This window comes from Oryzias latipes, chromosome 7 (assembly GCF_053564925.1).
Source record: "Oryzias latipes strain Hd-rR chromosome 7, Olatipes_Hd-rR_3.1".
NCBI lineage: Eukaryota > Metazoa > Chordata > Actinopteri > Beloniformes > Adrianichthyidae > Oryzias > Oryzias latipes.
The window spans coordinates 12,339,943-12,359,556 of record NC_136243.1 but is presented as its reverse complement, the minus strand read 5'-3'; the positions used below and the strand labels follow the sequence as shown (position 1 = coordinate 12,359,556).

Here is a 19,614-nt window from a genome sequence, read left to right as displayed (position 1 = left end):
CATGTTGTGGGCGACAGGTCGTAGGGAACACTTAAATAACATTTAAGGGGGAAGTAGGTGAGATGCAGGCATTTCGTTTTCATTTTTTACAACAACGTTACAATCTCCCTCATTCCTCCGCACTGCGCAAGGAGCTTGTCCGTGCTGTTGAAGTGTTAAGTGTGCGACACGCTTTGCAGACAACCTGGCTGTCAAGGGCAGCTAAGGACACTTAGTTATCACCTGCACATCCTGTGTGTATAGGTGTACCTCTCCTGAAGAAGAGCAGTCTTGATGTCACAGAATTGAACAATTACAGACCCATCTCATTCCCATTTGTAGGAAAAGTCCTTGAAAAAATTGTTTACTAATAGCTCGCTGACTTTCTCTTAATAAACAATTCATTTGATGTTTTCCAGTCAGGTTTTACACCCAATTAAAGCACAGAAACTGCACTTAAAAAGGTAACTAATGACATCTGCCTAAACACTGACGCTGACAAAGTCACTGTCTTATTCCTGCTACACCTGAGCTCTGCTTTTGACACTGTTGATCATGGGATCCTTTAATACAGACTCGAAGACTGGGTTGGAATTTTTGGCTCTGCTCTTAGTTGGTTCAAGTCCTATCTAGCAGACAGGAAACATTTTTGTTGAAATTGGGAGTTGTGTCTCAGACTGCATGGCCTTGAACTGTGGTGTGCCCCAGGGATCAATCCTGGGACCCCTTTTGATCAACCTCTACATGCTGCCACTAGGTCAGTTAATTCGCAGTATTAACATATCTTTTTTTTTATTTTATTTTTTTTTTTAACTTGTCCTGTCCAACAGCTAGGCAAACAGATGAGAGCTGAGGGCCTCTTGTGTTGGACATATTTTATTTTAACAAGAGGGGTTATTCATCTTCAGACAAACCAAAGGTATGTCTGAATAAACCCCTTTTGTAATTGAGGCCAAAATTTATTAATTTCAATCATGTTTGAAAATCTTTGGTGTTGGACCGGACGGAAAAGGAAAGAGGGGAAGAAGAGAGAGGGACGTTAGAGAGAGGGGGGGGTAGGAGGGTGATAATAGGAGGGGAAGGGGGGTAAGACCATGAAGCAGCATAGAGCAGACAGGTTTACTGGTTGTTTATCGTTACGGTACGGTTCAAATGTAGTACAAAAAGGGCGGGGCCTGTTCACACACACTCAAATATTATCAACACACCTGCTAGCCGCAAAAATGTCCACATGTCAACATGCACACAAAACAGATAGTGTTCACGAACGCATACCTATGCCTTTAAACCAACTAGTGTGAAATCTTTCATTCATTCAATCATGCAAACTATTAGTGCAAAGGTGAGCTAACACCTGTGCTCAGGTGAGTGTTTATGTTCTTCTAAAATGGATGGTGGAATGTGAAAAGAAGGAGGAGGAGCGCCCAGCCACCCCCACACCCATACCCCCGCCGCAGCAGCAGCGGCAGCCGGAATTCCCCCAACGCCACACGGGAACAGGCAGGGAACAACCGCCCCCCGGGCGACCAAGACCGCCACCCAGGCCAGGGCCAGCCGGACCGCCGCGAGGCCCCCAGAGCCAGAGAGCAGGGAGGCGCAGAGGGAAAGAGAGCGCCGCCCCAGCCCAGCCAGGAAAGCAGCCCCCCGCCGCGCCGGAAGAGCCCAACGCAGGGCCCCACCGGAGAGGGACGCCCACAGCCCCAGACGAGCACCCCACCACCACCCAGGAGTTCCGGGCATCCCCCCGCCCCGACCCCAGGTACGAGCCAGGACCCCCCAAGGGAGACCCGCTCCGCACTCCAGGCAGCCACCCACCCGGCCCACGGTTGGTCCAGGTAGGAGCAAGGCAGGGGCCCGCCGCCCCCGCCCAGGAGGGGGGAACCCCGGGGAAAAAAGGGCGGCCCACAAGGGATGTTATAAATATGGCCCGACCAGGCTCGGCCATGTTGGAAGTTTGGCGGGGCCCAGCGCCCAGGGGCAAGGACCAGGACCCACCCCTCAGGGACACGAACCTCCCCGGCTCAGGTGTAATATGAACCCCCCCCACCGCGCGGAGAGAGCACCGCCGGGCCCAGGGAGCCGGCACCCAAGGGACACGGCCGCCATCGCCAAGGGGCCCGCACCCCCCACCAGGGAAGGGGTAGGGGACAGATGGACCCAGGTCCCACCTTCCTTGTAAAATGTGTGTGCGTGTATGGGTGTTTGAGAGGGTGTTTGTGTGCATGTGTGTGTGTTTATGTTTGAATGTATATATTGAAGGGGGAGGGGTGTGTGTACTAAGGGGGGTGCAGTTAAAATTGGCGAGTAGGGCACTGAGGGGACATCTCCTGATTACTCACAGTGATGTCCCCTCACCCTCCACACCAAGGGGCCCTAAATGTCTAAGGTGCGGTTAAAATTGGCGGGTAGGGTGCCAGGAGGACATCTGCTGCTTGCTTGCAGTGATGTCCAAGCACCCCCCCTACCAAGGACCCTACATGTCTAAGGTGCAAATAAAACCGAAAGAGGGGGGGCCCACTCCATACGGCAACCATAGGAGGGGGGCCACTCCCAAGTAGCCCCCCCCCAAGGCGCATCGCAGGCTAGACCCCCCACCCCTCACCCTAATATGAGGTTATATAAGGAAGGGGGTAAGTTGGGGACAGCTGGTAGACTGTCCCCCGGTGGTCAAACAGCCGTCCCCCAGCCCACCCCCAGCAAAGGGGCCAGGGCCACCCAGCCCAGGGGCCCACCCCCGGAGGCGCCGACACCCCAGGCCCGGCACCACCCACCCCACACAGAGAGAGAGGAGCCAGAAAGCGTCGCCCCCCCCCGGAGCAAGCCCAGGCCCCCACCCCCAGACGCCGGCCCTAGAAGAGCTCTGGTCAGGCCTCGACGGGACCGAGGAGGCCAACCGGCCGAGGCAACCACTGATTGCCTCAGCGGAGACCCCGACCCGCTAGCCCCCCCGACCCGTACTAATAATGGGCCCCCCCTCCCCCCCAGAACGCCCCCCCACAGGACAGGGCCGACAAGCCCCCCACCCCACCCCACCCCAGACCCCGCAGCCGAAGCGGGTGACACCCAGAGCGACCGGGGGCCCCGAGAGGGTTGTCCCGTCCCGTCCCAGAGCCAGGGAAGGGCCGATCCCAGCCCCAGGTGCAGATGGGCAGCCCATCCGGCGCCGCTGGGCCCCCCCCACCCGAGCAGGGCCCCCCGTCAACCCCCCCCAGCACAGGCAAAGGGACCACCCCCCCAAGCCAAGCCAGACCACCACCCCACCCCCCCACCACGCACCCCCACACCCAAGCCCAGAGGACCACGCAGCGCCCCAGCCCGCCCCACCCAGGCACCGGACCCGACCCCCCGACCAACGGAGCCCCCCACCGCCCCCGCCAGGCACCGGAAGCCCCGACCCCCACCCCAAACCACGGCAGAAGGGCAAGGAGCAGCGACGACCAAGCCCCCCACCCCCTAAGTCATGGAGTCAACCACAGGAGACCAGAGAGACTGAATTCTTTCAAAGTTACTTGAGCTTTGGGCTGACATTTTTTCCAAGCTGATATGATCAAACAGCAGATTTCTGTGTTGACTTATGTTTATATTTTTCTTGTTTTTCCAATTTATTAAAATAGTTTTTTTGGCAATACAAAGAGTTATGAAAATGATAGATGCTAATCCTTCTTCTATATCGATGGCACTCATGTCACCAAGCACACAAAGTGACGGTGAGGCAGTGATTGAAACCTAACATAAAAAAACTTAACATATCTTATCACAACTACGCAGATGATACTTAGATCTATGTGTCACTGACAGCAGGTGAATATGGGCCAGTGGATTCACTCAGTTATTCCATCAAACAGATCAGTGCTTGGATGCAAAACAACTTTCTCCAGCTACACTCAGACAAGACTGAAGTCATCGTCTTTGGTCCACAGAAACAGAGAGAAAGTGTCAGCAGTTGCCTTCACTCTCTGTGTCTAAAACCTTCAAATCAAGTCAGAGACCTAGGGGTAATCATGGCCCCTGACTGTTTATGTTTTCAATCTTTGTACTCTTATGTATTGCGATTTTAATCCAGTTTCCAGCACTTTGAATAACTTTGTGTACGAATTGTGCTATACAAATAAACTTGCCTCGTCTTGCTTTACAAAATTTGTGTGTGGTCAGTACCTGCACCTTACTAATGACTAGAGTTTGGCGTACAGGCACCCTACCACAACATCACCTGTATGTCATAAATACGAGCAACTTATACAATCCTTCATGATCGTGATACACTTACTACACGGACAACAATGGTACATTACATTTTCTTGATGTCCCTTGAAGTGGCCACACAAGCCTCAGAGGAACTGCAAGACACACCTGCGCTTCCCTGAGAATGCAGACTCTCTTCTCTACAACCCTCCACAAGGCCAGACAAAACCAAAAACCTGCAGCACCCTTACGGGTCAACCCCCCCCTAAGGGGTGCAAGTGACTAACAAAAAACAACAAGAAATAAACCATAATCAAAAACAATTGTTAGCAATGAAACATTAATGTAAGTTGATGTAAAGTTGAAACACAACTTAAAATAAAATAGAATCGAATATAATAGGTCTTTAATAATCCCTGAGGAAATTTAGAAATCGCCATCTGCTCACACTCATAAAACACATACACATATTAAAAACAATAAAAATAGTAAAAATAGCAATAGACTAAAAAGAGTAATAGATTAAAAGATTAATAATTTAAAAACAGTGGGTAAAACCCATTTGTTTGGTATAGGTTGAAAAGTATCTTAATGTAGTTTTTGGCAAAGACAACACAGGTTTTCCTGTAGCTAATTATAAAGTTTTCCGATAATGTTTGTTTTTCCTTATAAATAAGGACATTTGCAATTTGCAATTTCCCTATTATTTGGAAAATTGTAATGTGTTTAATTTAACTGGGCTCACTGCTTTCGTTATAAAAGGATAAAATGAACATCTCAAGACTTGATGTAATATTTGAGCTTCACACATGAAGTTCAGGAGAATGAATTACTGTTGTAATATAACCCAAAATGTGATGTCCAGGAATCTGATTAATGACGAAAGGTTAATCATGAAAGACATGACAGTATCTAAAAAGAAAAAAATTGTTTAAAAAGACACTAAAAAAAAGTGACTGGTTAAATTTCTGTATGATTTATAGAAAAATGAATACAAATTTTCAAAAAGACACTTGCATTTGAGTTTTCTTGGGCTCCGTTGATCTGACTGAGCAGCTGCCAGTGGGGCAGAGGTGCCTCGAAAACAAAGAGGGATATAAATCTCTAGGAATCAGGCTCAGGCATCTCTAAACCACAAAAATAATTTATCCAACAACTGGAGCTTGCAAATTCTTTCGCATGTTTCCCACATTAATCTGCATGCTGAAAGTAACCCTAACAAATGAGGTAAAAGCCAGGAATCTCCACAGTCTGTCACACTGGATAGCGGATATGAAACAGCTTTACTGTTTGGTTCAGCTGTTCAATCCTGCGTTATTCTGTCATTTGGCGTCTAATCCGGAGATGTCAACATCAATAGCGTGTGCCATCAGCAGTCTGTAATGAAACATCGTAATGCTGCTCAGTCTGGTCGAAATGGTTCAACACGAGGTCATCCAAATGAAATTTGGCTTTCAAAGCGTTTATTTGCCCTCTAATGAGGTGGCCAGATGCTTTTCCTGTAATGCCTGTGTCAGAGGTCCATCTGGTCCTTGGCCCGACCGTGACCCTGACTTCGAGCAGCGGTGTGTGTCAGAGATGAAGCCAGGATTACGTGAGCTGTTCTTTTACAAGACGTCCCCTATACACGCTTTTTTTGGTAATGCATCAAGATTTGATCTGCAGTCCTGTGATCACTTCCTTTTAACCCACGCTTTTGCGTGTCCTTGTCACTTTGTGACGGTTTAAGCACGTCGGTCAAAGTTCTTTCCGCTCAAAAAATTAGACCAGCTTTGACTTTAATCACAATAGGCTTTCTTTTGCAACATAAATAATCAGATAATCCAAGAAAAAAACAAATCCAAGATTTTTTTGAAAAAACAAGTTTTTGACAGCAAAAAGAAAAAGAAAAAAGACAAATTGAAAGCAAAGAAAAAGTATTTGAAAGCAAATATGTAATATTTTCATTTGCAACTTAAAAAAGTTTTGTCTGCAATGTGGTTGCATAAATATGACTTCATAGAATTCCATGCTGTTTGGTTTAAAATATCTGTTTTGGCTGTCAAGGGCTTATGAATTTTGAATGTTTATCACATCTGTCTGTTTAAGGATTAAAAATCTTACAGAAAGGTGTTTACAAAGTCTTGTGAGATGCTGTGATGCGTTATCTAAGTCTGCTTTCTTATTGTCTCTACAGCTGGTGAAGCTATGCAGTGGGATGATAGAAGCCGGGAAGGTGTACATCAGCGCCAACAAGCTCTTTGTGAACGGCGTCCGGGATCTGTCCCAGCAGTGCAAAAAAGATGAGATGATCTCGGTAAGGTTTGACCTTCCTAAGAATTGCTGCTCCGATTTAAAATAAATAAATAAATAAAATTAAAATTAAAATCAAACTTTTAAAAACATTCAGCCTTTACAGCATCCAGCAACTAAACAGGTTAACTAACATCACATCTGTAGCAGGATCAGGATCAAACTGTTTAACACTATCAAATAGCTTAGACTTTGCAAATCTCATTAACTACAGATCTCTACTTTATCAAAACAAAAAAAAAGGAGAATTTGGATGAATCTCTGTGTGTAAGGGGCAGGGCCATGCCTTTCAATGAATGCCTATAGTACTTAGGCCTTTTGGTAACTAAACACAATCAGTAGCGGTTGTAGGTACAAGCAGTACAGGCGGTTGCCCGGGGCGCCATTTCAAAGGGGGCGCCGGATAAGCGCCTGGGGGGAAAAAATCTGCGCTGACACGGTTTACTATTATCACCTATATAAGGTGTTTGGAACAGCCTGAAAACAGGGTATTGGCCCCCCTCGCAGCAGTGCGCGCTCCTGTTGCTGAGAAGGCACTGGAAAGGGGGATGGAGGGAATCAGTTCAATTGTGGGTCTCTCTCAAAATAAAGTGGACGGATGGGGGGGTGTCTACTTTATAGAATATTTAAAAAATCAGTCAAACCGTGGAATTCTAGAACCTACATGTTCATATAGGTACTGTATATAAAATTCTGCTGTTTGTGTTAATTTTTTTGTGTGAAATGGCCAAAACTAGGAAACACAAAACGATGAAGTCACCAAGGGGTAAAAATGGGTTTAGCCGATGACTTTGGTGGGGAGGTTTACTGTCAAGCGCCAAAACACCAGAGAGATGGACAAAAAAAGGTCAGAGCCATCTGGTGCACCCATTCAGAAATAAATTAATAAAAAAGAAGAGAAGCGAGATGAAGAAAAGGGTTTTTTCTCATTGCTAGGGATGCACGTTTTTAGTGCTACTGCCACGACGTCAACCATCAAAACCTTTTTTTTTTGTGGTCGATGACTTAAACTGAAGTACAGTAGGTCTAAATGTTGCAACTGACATCATTGTTAATTTTTTTACGCTTTTATTTTCCTCTAAAACTTTTGCTATACCTTTACTTGTGACATTAGTGGTAACCCTTAGCACGTCATGATTCGTGTGTGTGTCTGTAACACTGAGGGTTTTGTTGTATCATTAGTTCATAAATGTTGAATGAGCAATGATACAGCATGCTGCTGCTGCCATAAGATGCTAATGGGGCAAATAACTTTAGATTGGTCATTTCTTTAGTAACCCTTGTGCTTCCCTAGGCACGTTAACATTGGGAGTTGGGTCATCTAGACCCACTAGACAGTGCTCTGAACCTTTTTTCTTCAATGACTTGTGATCTTCACTGGTGTCCATGGATTACATGAAATCTTTCCACCTTTATCCACCTTTGTCATGGTAGGGAGAACACGTCAATGTAAGGGTGGGGTCATCTGGACTTTAAAATTTTATAATTATGGGGTCCAGATGACCCCACTCCCAACATTAACGTGCCTCCGAGTCACGTTGGGAGTGGAAGTGGACCCCACAAGATAGCACCTGATTGTAAACTGAATAGTCAGGTTAGACCTGGAGACTGTGTTAACTATCTACTTTTATCTTTACTTTAATAGAATGAGCATTTTTTCCTATTAAGTCTTATTTATGTAGGCTCAGTGTGTCTGACTCAGGATCTCCTCACTTACAGTAACATTTAGAGTGAATTATGAGACTTTTCTGGCCCCATTTAAATGACCTTTACAGTAAATGCAGCACATCCTTACGTAATTCCGTTTTACATTTTTGGGTTTTATCAGGAGAGCCCTTTAAAAACAATATTTTTTTTTCTAAAGACATTCCAGTAACCGCAACGTGATTGAGATTATTACTGTATTTAGTGGGTCATTAAAGGCTTTTATTATGGTGTTTTCCCTTCAGGAATTCTTGGAAAAATGCGGGGAAAGCCTCCAGGAGATCATAAACTACCACATGGTGAGTCGTGCATGCCGCTCCGTCCCAGAGGTCCAGGGTGCCTTTATTTTTCTTTTCTTTTCTTTTTTTTTTTCTTTAATTGGCTCTTGGGTTCACACTTTACTCCTGCATTTCGTGCACAGTTAAAGCCACACCAAACTGAAGGGTCCTTGAACACATCACTGAATGTGTTTTGATCACTCAGGAGAGCGCCCTGAATGTTTTCATTTGACCTTATGAAGAATTTAAGCAGTTTTAAAGTAAAGTGGTTTAAAACCTTTGACATAAGAACTTTATGAAGGCTTTTGAGAATTTAATTAATTTTTCAATAGTTAAGAGGTTTTTTTTTTGCTGATTTTATGAATGTTTTAAATATGAAGGAAATCAATAAAACTAAAATGTATAAAATAAATACAATTTTTATGAATTCAAAGGATTTTTAATGAATAGGAAACTACTTATTTATTTACAGATATAACAAAGTGTCAAGTTTAAATCCTGCCATTTTTCTGAATTTAACTCAATTTTTCAGAATTGAATTAATCTTTTTTTTATTTTAAGATTTGCTGTCGTTTACCATTTCTATCCTGAAATTTGATTGGTATTTATGCTTACCCATAAGCAAGAATGTTTACATAAAAAGTGTTTTAAGATGACATAAGGGGAATATGCTTTATAGTATAAAGTAAATGTTACTATAGCAGTTTTAGGGCCAGTTTACAAACACTTTTTAAAAAAAAAAATATTATGACTTTGAAGTCCTAAATTTATGAGAAAAACGTCATAACTGTTAAATTACAAGAATGAAGTCATATATTCATGACTTTAAAAGTTATTGGCTAAATTTATGACTTATTTCTCGTAAATTTACAACTGAAATAAGTCATAATTTTAGTCTAAAGTCGAAACATTTTTCTATTTCTTAGGGGGGGCCTGGCAAAAAATCATTGAGAAGCACAGCCTTAAATCAATACTTTCCTAAACCTAGTACTCCCCCACAAACACAGACAACAAAGAGGACTGAAAATCTGTTATATTAGTATAAAAACGTTGAAAATGCCGAAAACTGCGTCTCTTCAGACAGAAGCATCACACAGACTTAGAGGAGATCTCGTCTTTGGTGGAGGAAGAAAGGATTGGAAGTGGATAGTGATCCGATTTATGGCTCTTTTTAGGGAGCCGAATCTTTTGCATCATTTCGTTTTAAAGAGCCGTTCAAAAGAAAGGCTTTCTTGGCTCTTTTTATATGTATTAACTTTAAAGAAGCCAACCTGGAATTTATTCATTTAATCCTGGAAATAATCACAGGGATGACTGATGGTCTGAGATCTGGATCAGAATAATTCAAATTCAGATTTTCTACCAATAATTGAGTTCAAATTATTTTTGGAATTATTAATTATAACTTAATTTGACATGTGTGGACAAGATTTTAAAGTCTGTCATTGTAAATATTCCACTGCCAACATGTAGAGTACAGACCAAAAGTTTGGACACACCTTCCCATTCATTTGAATGAGAAGCTGTGTCCAAACTTTTGGTCTGTACTTTATAAAGAGTGTGCATGTGTACTTTGACTTGTGTCATTGATTGGACAGCTAAACCAGGAGTCTGGAACTTCTAAAAGAACCATTTGGTCCAATTTCTTACTGACGAACCGAGTTAGAGCCACAAAATCTCACTACTCTTTTGATAAAAACTAATTTTTTTGAGGTCAGTCTGCCATTTAGTTATAAGATGTAGCCTTACATATTCACAATAAATAAACTATGTGTTTTATTTTTAAATAGAAATCATCATATAACAATTATGATGTATTTTACTCTGACATCAGCACATTCAAGTTCCTTTCAAAATAAAAATAAGATCCTTTTTAAAGCAGTGAATTTAGTTGCACTTGTTATGCAATTCTCTCATTTAAGAACTTACTTTTGCACAGCTATAGACACAACAGTGCCTATAGTTGTGCAGTAGATAAGGACATGTGCTTTCAACCTAATCTAATAATAAAAAGTTCTGAAAATAGATTGGATCATCATATTACTCATTCATCTGACGTGTGAATTTTGGAGGATTTATAAAACATATAAGGTCTCTTAATTTAATCTCACGTCAGGAGTGGTTAAAAAGAAGTTTATTTTACTATTATAGGTTTCATATTATTAAAAAAAAAAAACTTAAATATGGTAACACAATGTAACCAACAAACCCATTATTGATACACAATCCGGCAAGTTTCAGGCTCTCATTTCTGTTGTCTGCATGCGCAGGCTCTCCTCTGGTAAACTGAACTTCAGGCTCATTTTTGTCAACTACAAACAACAAAACATCTGATAGTTTTACTTTAAAATAAGAAACCTTCACCGCCACTTAGCTTTGAAAAGGTATGGACTTTGGGTGACTGTAGCACAAACGTTTAGTTTAGTTTATCTACTTAAAATTCAACACTATTCTGCACATTTTGAAGAATAATATATATATATCATAAGGTTTAGGATTTATTTTACTGATATAGTGTTTTTTTAATCATATGCATGATTTTTTGTAATTAACATAATCTGTATTTTTTTATATATATTTTTTCAATATATATATATATATTTTTATAACTGATCTGCATTTGCCATGTTGATTTCCCAAACATTTATTTTTTACATAATATTTTAAGTAGTTCATCTTTGTCGTGCTTTATCGATACCCAAGGATTCTTAATTCTGTCTCATAAAGTTATGAACCTGATAATGATCAATCATGTAATAAAATGGTTACAGTACAACAGGGGAGGGAATATATAAGTTCGCTTCCTTCTACTCCCTTTCAAGCAATATTAAATTTTTATGTCTAATTATCCCAAGTTTGATATGTCATTGTATGAATGGAGAACTGATGATTGTATTGTTTTTGTGTACTATTCTTATTTGATTGCTTGAAATAAACCATTTCAAATCAAAAAATCAAATAATTACATTGTTTGAAGTCTACTATATTTCTAAAGATCATAAATCAGAAATCTCAGACATCTCAAATATTTGTTACCTGATATTCTGGGACCAGATCGCGACTATCCGGGTATTTAGCTACTCGTTACAGCCCTTTGTTTTGCCTCATAATGAAAAATAATCATCAGTCGTATTCTAAAATATACATTATCGTGAATGAGCTAATTTGTCGTTCATGCTTAATTGGAAGGTTTGGGATTAAAATACAGTAAATGACTTTGACCCCTTAGGAAGGTCACAGTGCAGCAGCTCTCACAAAGGCCTTCAGCTTGTTTTTCAGAGCTTCTCTTCATCTCTGTTGCTGCCTTTCATTCCTCATCTGTCTGTTTGCATTAAGCAGAGCTGCTGGATCCTGACCTTCTGCCCCTTCTCCTTCCCCTCTGAGGCACTTTGATGTCCATTAGCTTGAACTCTCTGAGTGCTTCATAGCAAAGTGCAGCGTTTGTGCATCACTGATGATCCACAGACTCGCCCCCTCCCCGTTCAGTCAGTCGGTGGGGAGGGGGGTCAGAGTTTTAAATGGCGGGGGTAAATGGCTCTGCCCGGCAGGCGTATGTTGGACTTTGCTGCAGGACACCAATGGCCCTGTGTGACCTCGACACACTGCAGCGTTGCATAAGGCCTGGTTGGGTCGTGACACTGAAGGGCTTTTCTGCTGTGGGTTCAGACTCTCACACCTTTTATATTTTTATATTTTATAACAAAAAGAAAACTGAAGAATCAATCTGAATCACTAAAAGTGGGGATAGAAGGAGAAAAAAGTCAGTCGTGCAGCAGTTCCATCCTAGATCCATCTTCGAAGGAGAGAGTGAGTGTGTGTGCATGTGTGTATTTGTGTGAGTAAGTGTGACTGTTTAGTCTTGGGATGGACTTGGGAGCTGTCCAGGATGTGTCCTGCCTGCGACCCCTGTGACCCAGCACAAAACTCCTTATAGCAGAAGGACGGACAGACAGACAGATGAATTAAAGCACACAGACTGGTGGTGTGATCCCTCTTCCTGGATTCTGGGCATTGATGTTGTGATTTGCCTTCACCCCCTGTGGTCTGCAACTTCCTCATTTCATCTCCATAGGGCGAAGGACCTGTGGCTTCTCCTCCAAGTCAATGGCGTCTCCACATGTGTGCCTTCATTCCCGGTGGGGATCCGGGTGGGGTCGACCCCATCCTCATCCACTTGAGTCCCTTGCAACCGACCTGTTGCCCGTTCACCCTCCGGCCTCGGAGCTGTTAAATTTTCACTTCAGTTTTGCTCCCCCTAGTTTCCTTTCCTCCCCTTTCAGTCAATATCAGTGCTGCGAATGTGAGCGGACACCGATATGATTCTCTCAAAGGCTTTTCCGTTGATGTCTGGCAGAACAGAGGAGGGAGGGGCAAACATAGGCCTTGATGCGAGGGGATTCCCCAAACGGCGAAACAACAATGTGGATGGAGCATCACTTCGCCACCTTTTTTACAGGTCGGCTCTTCAAGCAGGAAGGACCCTACGCGCATTTAAATGTGTTGCTCTGCGGAGCACCTTCAATAAATAAGAAATGATGACGGTCGTATGTGCTACTAGAGAAGGATGCGCCCCCAAACCCCCCCCTCCCCGCACACACATGCCTTGCAGCCTGTAAATGGCATTGTGCACAGGGGAGTGCTGAGTGCCAGGCGTGCTTGTCGCAGCCATTCTCAGGAGCCTGTTGAAGCCTACAAAAGAAATCCAAACACTGCACGGCCCTAGACGAACGCCATGCAGAACCGAGGTCCATGAAAAGCACAAGAGGCTCTGCTTTTTGCTTTTTCCAGTCCAGCAGCACACGACAGATCAACAAGCCGTCTTGTGTGAATGTCAAAAGCCAGCCAAGTTTAGCCCTCCTCCAGAATGTCTTCCACGTCGGCGTCAACAAACCGAGCCCGCCGTTTTCATCGGTTTGAGGTCAATTCGAGCATGAAGCTACATTTGACTGAATTAATTATTCACCCGTGTTTGAGTCTGTGAACATGCATTAGGAATGAAGGATAGGGGTGGCTGGGTGGGTGGGTTGGCGGGCACACGTGCAGATAGACTCACATTTCAGCTGCGAAAACTCACAGTCGGAATTATTCGAGTACTCTGTACATTTTTAACCCTAATTCTTTGGATCTATTTATGTTTTGGGGCGGAACGCGTGCGCTGCTGCAGGAGGAGAAACCAACCCCCACATGAGATGCCAGTGTCTCAGTTATATTAGGAAACTGCAAAAAAATAAAAAAAATAAAAACCCGGCGGGATTTCCTCTGCCTGCTCGTATTTTGCAGTGGTCCTAATCCATGAAGAAAAAACTTCTTTTTTTTAAATCTTCAGGTCTCATTGATATTTTCAGCTGCCTGCTTTTATTTCTCTTGCTTTGATTGTTTTTGGATGAGATTAGGATCAACCCAGTGTGAAGAAGTCATTTCCAAGTTAGCCCAGGCTAGCATAAACAATGGAAACTGTTGAAAATAATGACCTTTTTTCTGTAACAAAATCCTCTTACTGCCAAAAATTGCCCTTTTTTATAATTCAGCCTAACTGTAAAGTTGTAAAAAACAATCCAAATGTGCATTTGCACACAATGACAATGACCTGTTTGACACAATATTCCCTCATTCACCTTTCGCCCTCTCGCTGTTATGCAGGTTTTTTTTTCTATGCAGTTTTTTTATGTTGTTTCTGTTTTTTTTCTTTTTTACAGCGCGCTGTGTTCTGTTTCCTGGTTGGTTGGTTCATTGGCACACTAAAAAAAAGAAGAAGAAGATTTTCTTATGAAATATGAGTTATTTTCGCAGCTCATTTTCCAACCCGGAAGTAAGACGACTCAATGTATGAGGCACCGCCTTTTCCTCCGTGTGGGTGCCGCCCATTTCATGACATCATCCTAGAGCCGGCCAGCCAAACTTTTGCCGAGAGGGATGTACATATTGTGCATAGAAAAGTAAAGCGTTTAGCCGATCACCGCTAGCTCCGTGGAGAAAGTGGGTTTTTGTGTTGGCCTGGGGGCGGGGCTGGCAGTGGAGACTCTTCCTGGAAGTAGCTGTTCCCCACTTTGTGATGTCACAATGTGAGAACCCACTTGAGATGTGTGAATGGATCAAAATACCGCGTTGGGGTTGTTCTTTGTGAGGAATTAACATTACAAAACACTTAAAACCTCCATAAATTTTATTAGCCATTATTTAGGCTCTTTAAATGTAACAGAAGCACATTTAAAAAATATTTTTGTTATTTATGTGACAATTATCCACCCAAAAATCTTACTTCTCTCATTAATTTGGCCAACAGGCTTCAGTCTCATCAAATCTGATCAAGAAGGAAGTGAAAAACTGGCTTTTAGCGATCTCGACTTATTTTAGGTGGTGGTCTTACTGAAACAATGTGACCTTTTTTAATATCAATTTAAGGTTTGTTAGTTTTTATTTGTCGGTTCGCTGCAGAGCTACATTTAACAAAATACTACGGTCGGCTTGCTATATAGCTGCCAGCATAAAAAATACTTCCCACATTGTATTCCTCGTAGGAATATACTTCAAGTTTCACACAGAAGCACCGATTCAGAGCTAAGGATGAACTTTATGGTTAACATCTGGGATAAGAGATGTTTTTTTTGACCTTTTAACACCAGGACTTTAGCCCCAGTTTTGACGTTCTTTGGATTATCGTAACTATTTATTCAATAATTCAATATAATATCAAGAAATCAATAAATCAATATAATTGCAACCGACTCTGACGCAGATAAAAATCAGCTTCGGAATCCATTGGAATTATGTTCATTGCATTGGCGAGAACTTTGGTATGTAAGGGATAATGGTGTGCATGGTTACTTTTTAACGCACGCCGTGGAAGCCTGAACTGTCTGATGCGAAGCTTTCATGAAGTGCGTTAAAAAGTGATAACGCACACTTTGTCGGCCATTAACCCACTAATTCCATGGTCACTTACAAAAGCAATACATATTAACCAGTTGTTAATCCTTAATTCTTGTTTCTTTTCTGATTTGGATCGTTTTCTCACAAAAAGCGGACTATTTGTTACGATGCGCCGCATCACGTAACAAATAGTCTGCGTCGCGCTGTGCCACCGCTGCAGTGAAGATTGGGCAACATATATATCCTGATCTTTCCGATGGGTTGAATAAAGCATCAGTTCAGAGAGAAAGTTCACCTCTTACCGTTTGTTTTTGTCCAAATGATGAAGCAAAAGTTTTTTTTAAGGAAGCCGGCGCAGTGATACAAAACATTTAAGCTAGGTGACCGGAACTTCTTTTTTCACCGTGCGGTTATCAGGTTTTAACGCACACCCAGCAGCCAATCAGAATAAAGTATTCACCCGGACCATGGTATAATAAAGGGTTAACTAACGGTTAAATAAAAGATGGTCAATAGGAATTAGAAAGAAATGAACTGATAGGAGTCAGTCCACCATGTTTATGCAAAGCAAACAAAAGGCTAACTTTTATCTTCTTATGGTTCTTGATTCTCTTTGATCCTGTGCAAATACAACCGGTGGGTTTGTGGAGTCATGAAAGCCTGATGTCGTCCTGCTTTAAAAGCGGCGCAGGAATGCGTCAAGCCTCGTTCAATTCCCGATCCAGAAAGCTTCTCAGCGGCGCTCCTTCCTAACACAAACACCACTCTTCTGGTGTGTTTCTTTAACCGAGTCACCTTGGCTTTCAGGTCTGCTGCAAAAAACGGGGCCGTTTTCCTCTCCATATGTGCGCCGGCCTCTAACGAGAGAAAGTCCCACTCGCACTTTTCTCAGAGCTTGTTAAACTGCATCTAGGGAAGCAGATTGAGGACACGTGCTCGATCAGACACTGCCTTTAAAAATTCTTTGTTTGTAACAAGCTGGAAGACTTGCAAGTAGTCGCGCAACTCAGCGTCTGGGGCAGCCGACAATTATGCAAAGGCAGGGCAGTAAATACAACCCGAACCCACAGGATCCAGTAAATGCCACCGCTTTCAGTTACCAGCCTTTTTTTTTTTTTTTTTTGTTCTAAAAGAAACTTCCCCTCTGTGTGAAGTCTGTGCAGAAAAGCAGAGGAATATTTCATCTGTGACCCCTGAGGTCAAACTTCTGTTGACACTTGTTTTCAAAGCAGCCTCCAAACTATGACGATGTTGATATTATTCCTTATGCGGATGAGACAGATCGGGCTGCGGTGTTGCAGGGTTACCCACATCCTCCCCACAGTCCAAAAGCATGCAGTGTTTGTGCTGGTCTGACGAGCAGGTGTTCCCAGAATCCTCGCTTTCCTTTAAAAGAAAGGGGATGAATGGATGCAAGGCCCAGCCGCTCTATTCGCCCAATTGTTGCGGAAATGCGACAGTTGGGGTTCCCCCGCAGTGGAAGTGGCTCCGCTGTGTGACGTTACACCGGCGGGCTCTTCCCTACCCTCTCCCTCCCTCCTCTTCTCGCTCTCTCCCTCCCTTTTTGCCCGAGTGACCTATTTAGCGGCGTCAGTCTAAGAGGGCGTGCGTGCATGCGGCGGGGAGGGAACTGGAGTTAGGAACATCCAGCTAAAGGTCGTGTGCTGCCTGATTGAAGCAGACCCGGTCCGGTCAGAGCGGAGTGTTCACCATCCCGCCACTCCAACAGGCATCACTGTCCAATCCCATCGGATCGGATGACTAAATCGCAGAGAAGCAAGACGTCCTTTGTCGCCCTCTGTTGGTCAAAAGTTTAAGCAGCTCGAATGAGATTTGCCTCCAAAAGATCAATTTATCTCAATTTGTGAAGTACAGAGCAGTTTATCAAAGTTGGAGAAATATAACCAAAACCTTTTAAGTTGTTTGTTCAGCTTTTAAATAAAAACGGTGCACTTTACTCCCAATCCAAGATGTATTTCTTTAAATGAGCACAATAATAACTTCGACAGAACCCCACGAAATCTTGTAATTGTTTCTCTTAATCACAGTTTTATTATTTTACTTTATAACTCAGTATTTTACTATTTCAATGTTTTAATGTATTTGTAACCTGCTTTTTGGCCTGGACTCTTTTGCAAAAGAGGTTTGTAATCTCGATGGTAATATCCTGGGTAAATAAAAGTCAATATTTTAAAAAAAAAGATTTTCTTTAGATTTTTGTTCTTTATTTAATAAAAAATATGACAAAGGAGAAAATTAAAAGATCAAACGTCAAAGCTAAGGTTATTACAGTCCACATGAAAACCCTTTTTTAGCGTTTTGTCACTTGTTGAACTAAAATTTAGGAATTTATAAGTGTAGAGGCTCAAAAAAGAAGAGATTATTTTTCAAAAATGACTGAAATCAGTTAAACTAAATTCTTGGTAGTTCAATGATTCACGTTCCCAATGATTCAGTTCAAACCTCCATTTTTGGTCAGTGTTTTGTTTCAGTTCTATTTATGATTTGTGTTTTACTAAAGGACAACAAAAAAAGGTTTAAAAAAATTGCTAATAAGCAAGTAACAATGAAGAAAAACCTTATGGTTGACTTATAATAAGCCTGGTGTAATTAAACAATAAATAAATCCTTGTGTTTGACACTTTCAGCATAAATGTAATGATATGCAGTAGAGATGCAACGATTCACTTTCCCCACAAATTGGTTCAATGGTTTTAAACAGAGAACCATGGCATTCCATCTAAAAACCTTGTCCATGTTTATAAAACGTCTTTTCTAAAATGACGATCTTTTTGCATTTCAGATCCTGTTCGATCAAGCTCAGCGCTCTGTGAAGCAGCAGTTGCACAACTTTGTCAAAGAGTGAGTAGACCTGCTTTTTCAGTTCCTGCACAAACCTACTTCATCAAAAATTCAACCGGGGCAAAAAAAAGAGCAGAGTCTTCAACTTTTTTTTAATTTTTCAGGGGTGGTTTCGTCCTCGTTGACCCGTGGGGTCCTTTTTGGGTGTCCCAATTTTCTTTTTTTTAATTTTTTTAAAATTTCTTTTTATAGAGTTTTTAGCATATTTTCAAAACAGAAAACACTAACAGATCACAAGAACGATTTGTGGAAAGAAAAAAAACAAACAGAATAATGTAGAAAAAGAAGGGTGTCCCAATTTTCACAGTGTTTCCTCTAATTATGATGAGGACGTTTTTAGCCAAAAACAAAAACGGTGTTGTTTTCTAAGACATAGTTTCTGCAGAGCGGCAGGAGTTAACTAATAGTTTGCATCTGATTTGGGGGTGGGACTGTTGTGGCACGGTAAGCCCGTCCCCACTTGACATCATCCATCTGTTTACACCCCCCCTCAGCCCCTCATGCCCCAACAGAAATAGCTAGCAATATTAGAGCATTCCAGTCGTACAGTTTTAATTCAGATTCCAGTTCAGACAAGGAAAGCAAAGACGTTTATGGATCTATTCATCAGCAAGTAGAGAATGGAGCAGAGCAGGGAGTTCTGGCCCACTCCATTGTCAAAGCTATAACCTTTCTGAAATGCCATTTTTTCATCTGCTCCTGATTCACAGTGATTTGAATAAAGAAATACTCACAAATGCAAACTTTAAGCCTAATTTCTCTATATGTGTCCTCCATCTTTTTTTTCCTCTATTTTGCACTGAACTGCTGAACAATTGAATTTCCCCAACGTGGGATCAATAGAGAATATCTCTATCTCTATCTATCTCTATCATCAGAAAAATGCCATAAGAACATGTTGAAAACACCAAAGACCCCTAATGTTGTCAGAGGGGGTCTTCACAGATTAACCTTCTTCAGCCCAAACATGATGTCACAGGCGTGTCGTCATCATCATCAAATCATCGGAGACTTGTTGACTTGAACCTTTTCTGCTTTGGTGTTTAGGGACGTCCGAAAGTTCAAGGAGACGAAGAAGCACTTCGACAGGGTCCGCGAGGATCTGGAAATAGCGCAAGTGAAGAACGCCCAGGCGCCCAAGAACAAGCCCCACGAGGTGGAGGAGGCCACCGGCACGCTCGCCATCACCCGCAAGTGCTTCCGACATCTTGCTCTGGATTACGTCTTGCAGGTCAGAAAACAAACCCCAAATAAAAAAGATCTCCTTCAAATCTCAGCGATGCGTTTGCGGTTTGTGAGTCAGTCAGGGAAGGATCAGATGATCTCCCCTCAGATGAAGAATTGGAGTCAACGTGGAACATGAGCTGACTGTTCCTGCTTCTCATGGCGGCTGGAGGGGCAACAAAAGAAAGGGTGGGGAGGATGATTCAGAGCAGACGCTCCTGCC

General features: G+C 42.5%; 1 protein-coding gene across 7 annotated transcripts in view; it reads left to right on the top strand.

The window, feature by feature from the left end:
* Positions 1–19,614, top strand: part of acap3a (ArfGAP with coiled-coil, ankyrin repeat and PH domains 3a) — a 79,626-nt gene that overhangs the window by 30,724 nt on the left and 29,288 nt on the right. For all 7 annotated transcript variants that reach the window (XM_078949812.1, XM_078949811.1, XM_078949810.1 and 4 more), the window contains exons 3-6: positions 6,338–6,457; positions 8,403–8,456; positions 18,109–18,167; positions 19,215–19,398. In XM_078949812.1, the coding sequence (XP_078805938.1) occupies positions 6,359–6,457; positions 8,403–8,456; positions 18,109–18,167; positions 19,215–19,398 (396 nt within the window). In that variant the 5' untranslated portion in view covers positions 6,338–6,358. The remainder of the gene's footprint in view (positions 1–6,337; positions 6,458–8,402; positions 8,457–18,108; positions 18,168–19,214; positions 19,399–19,614) is intronic.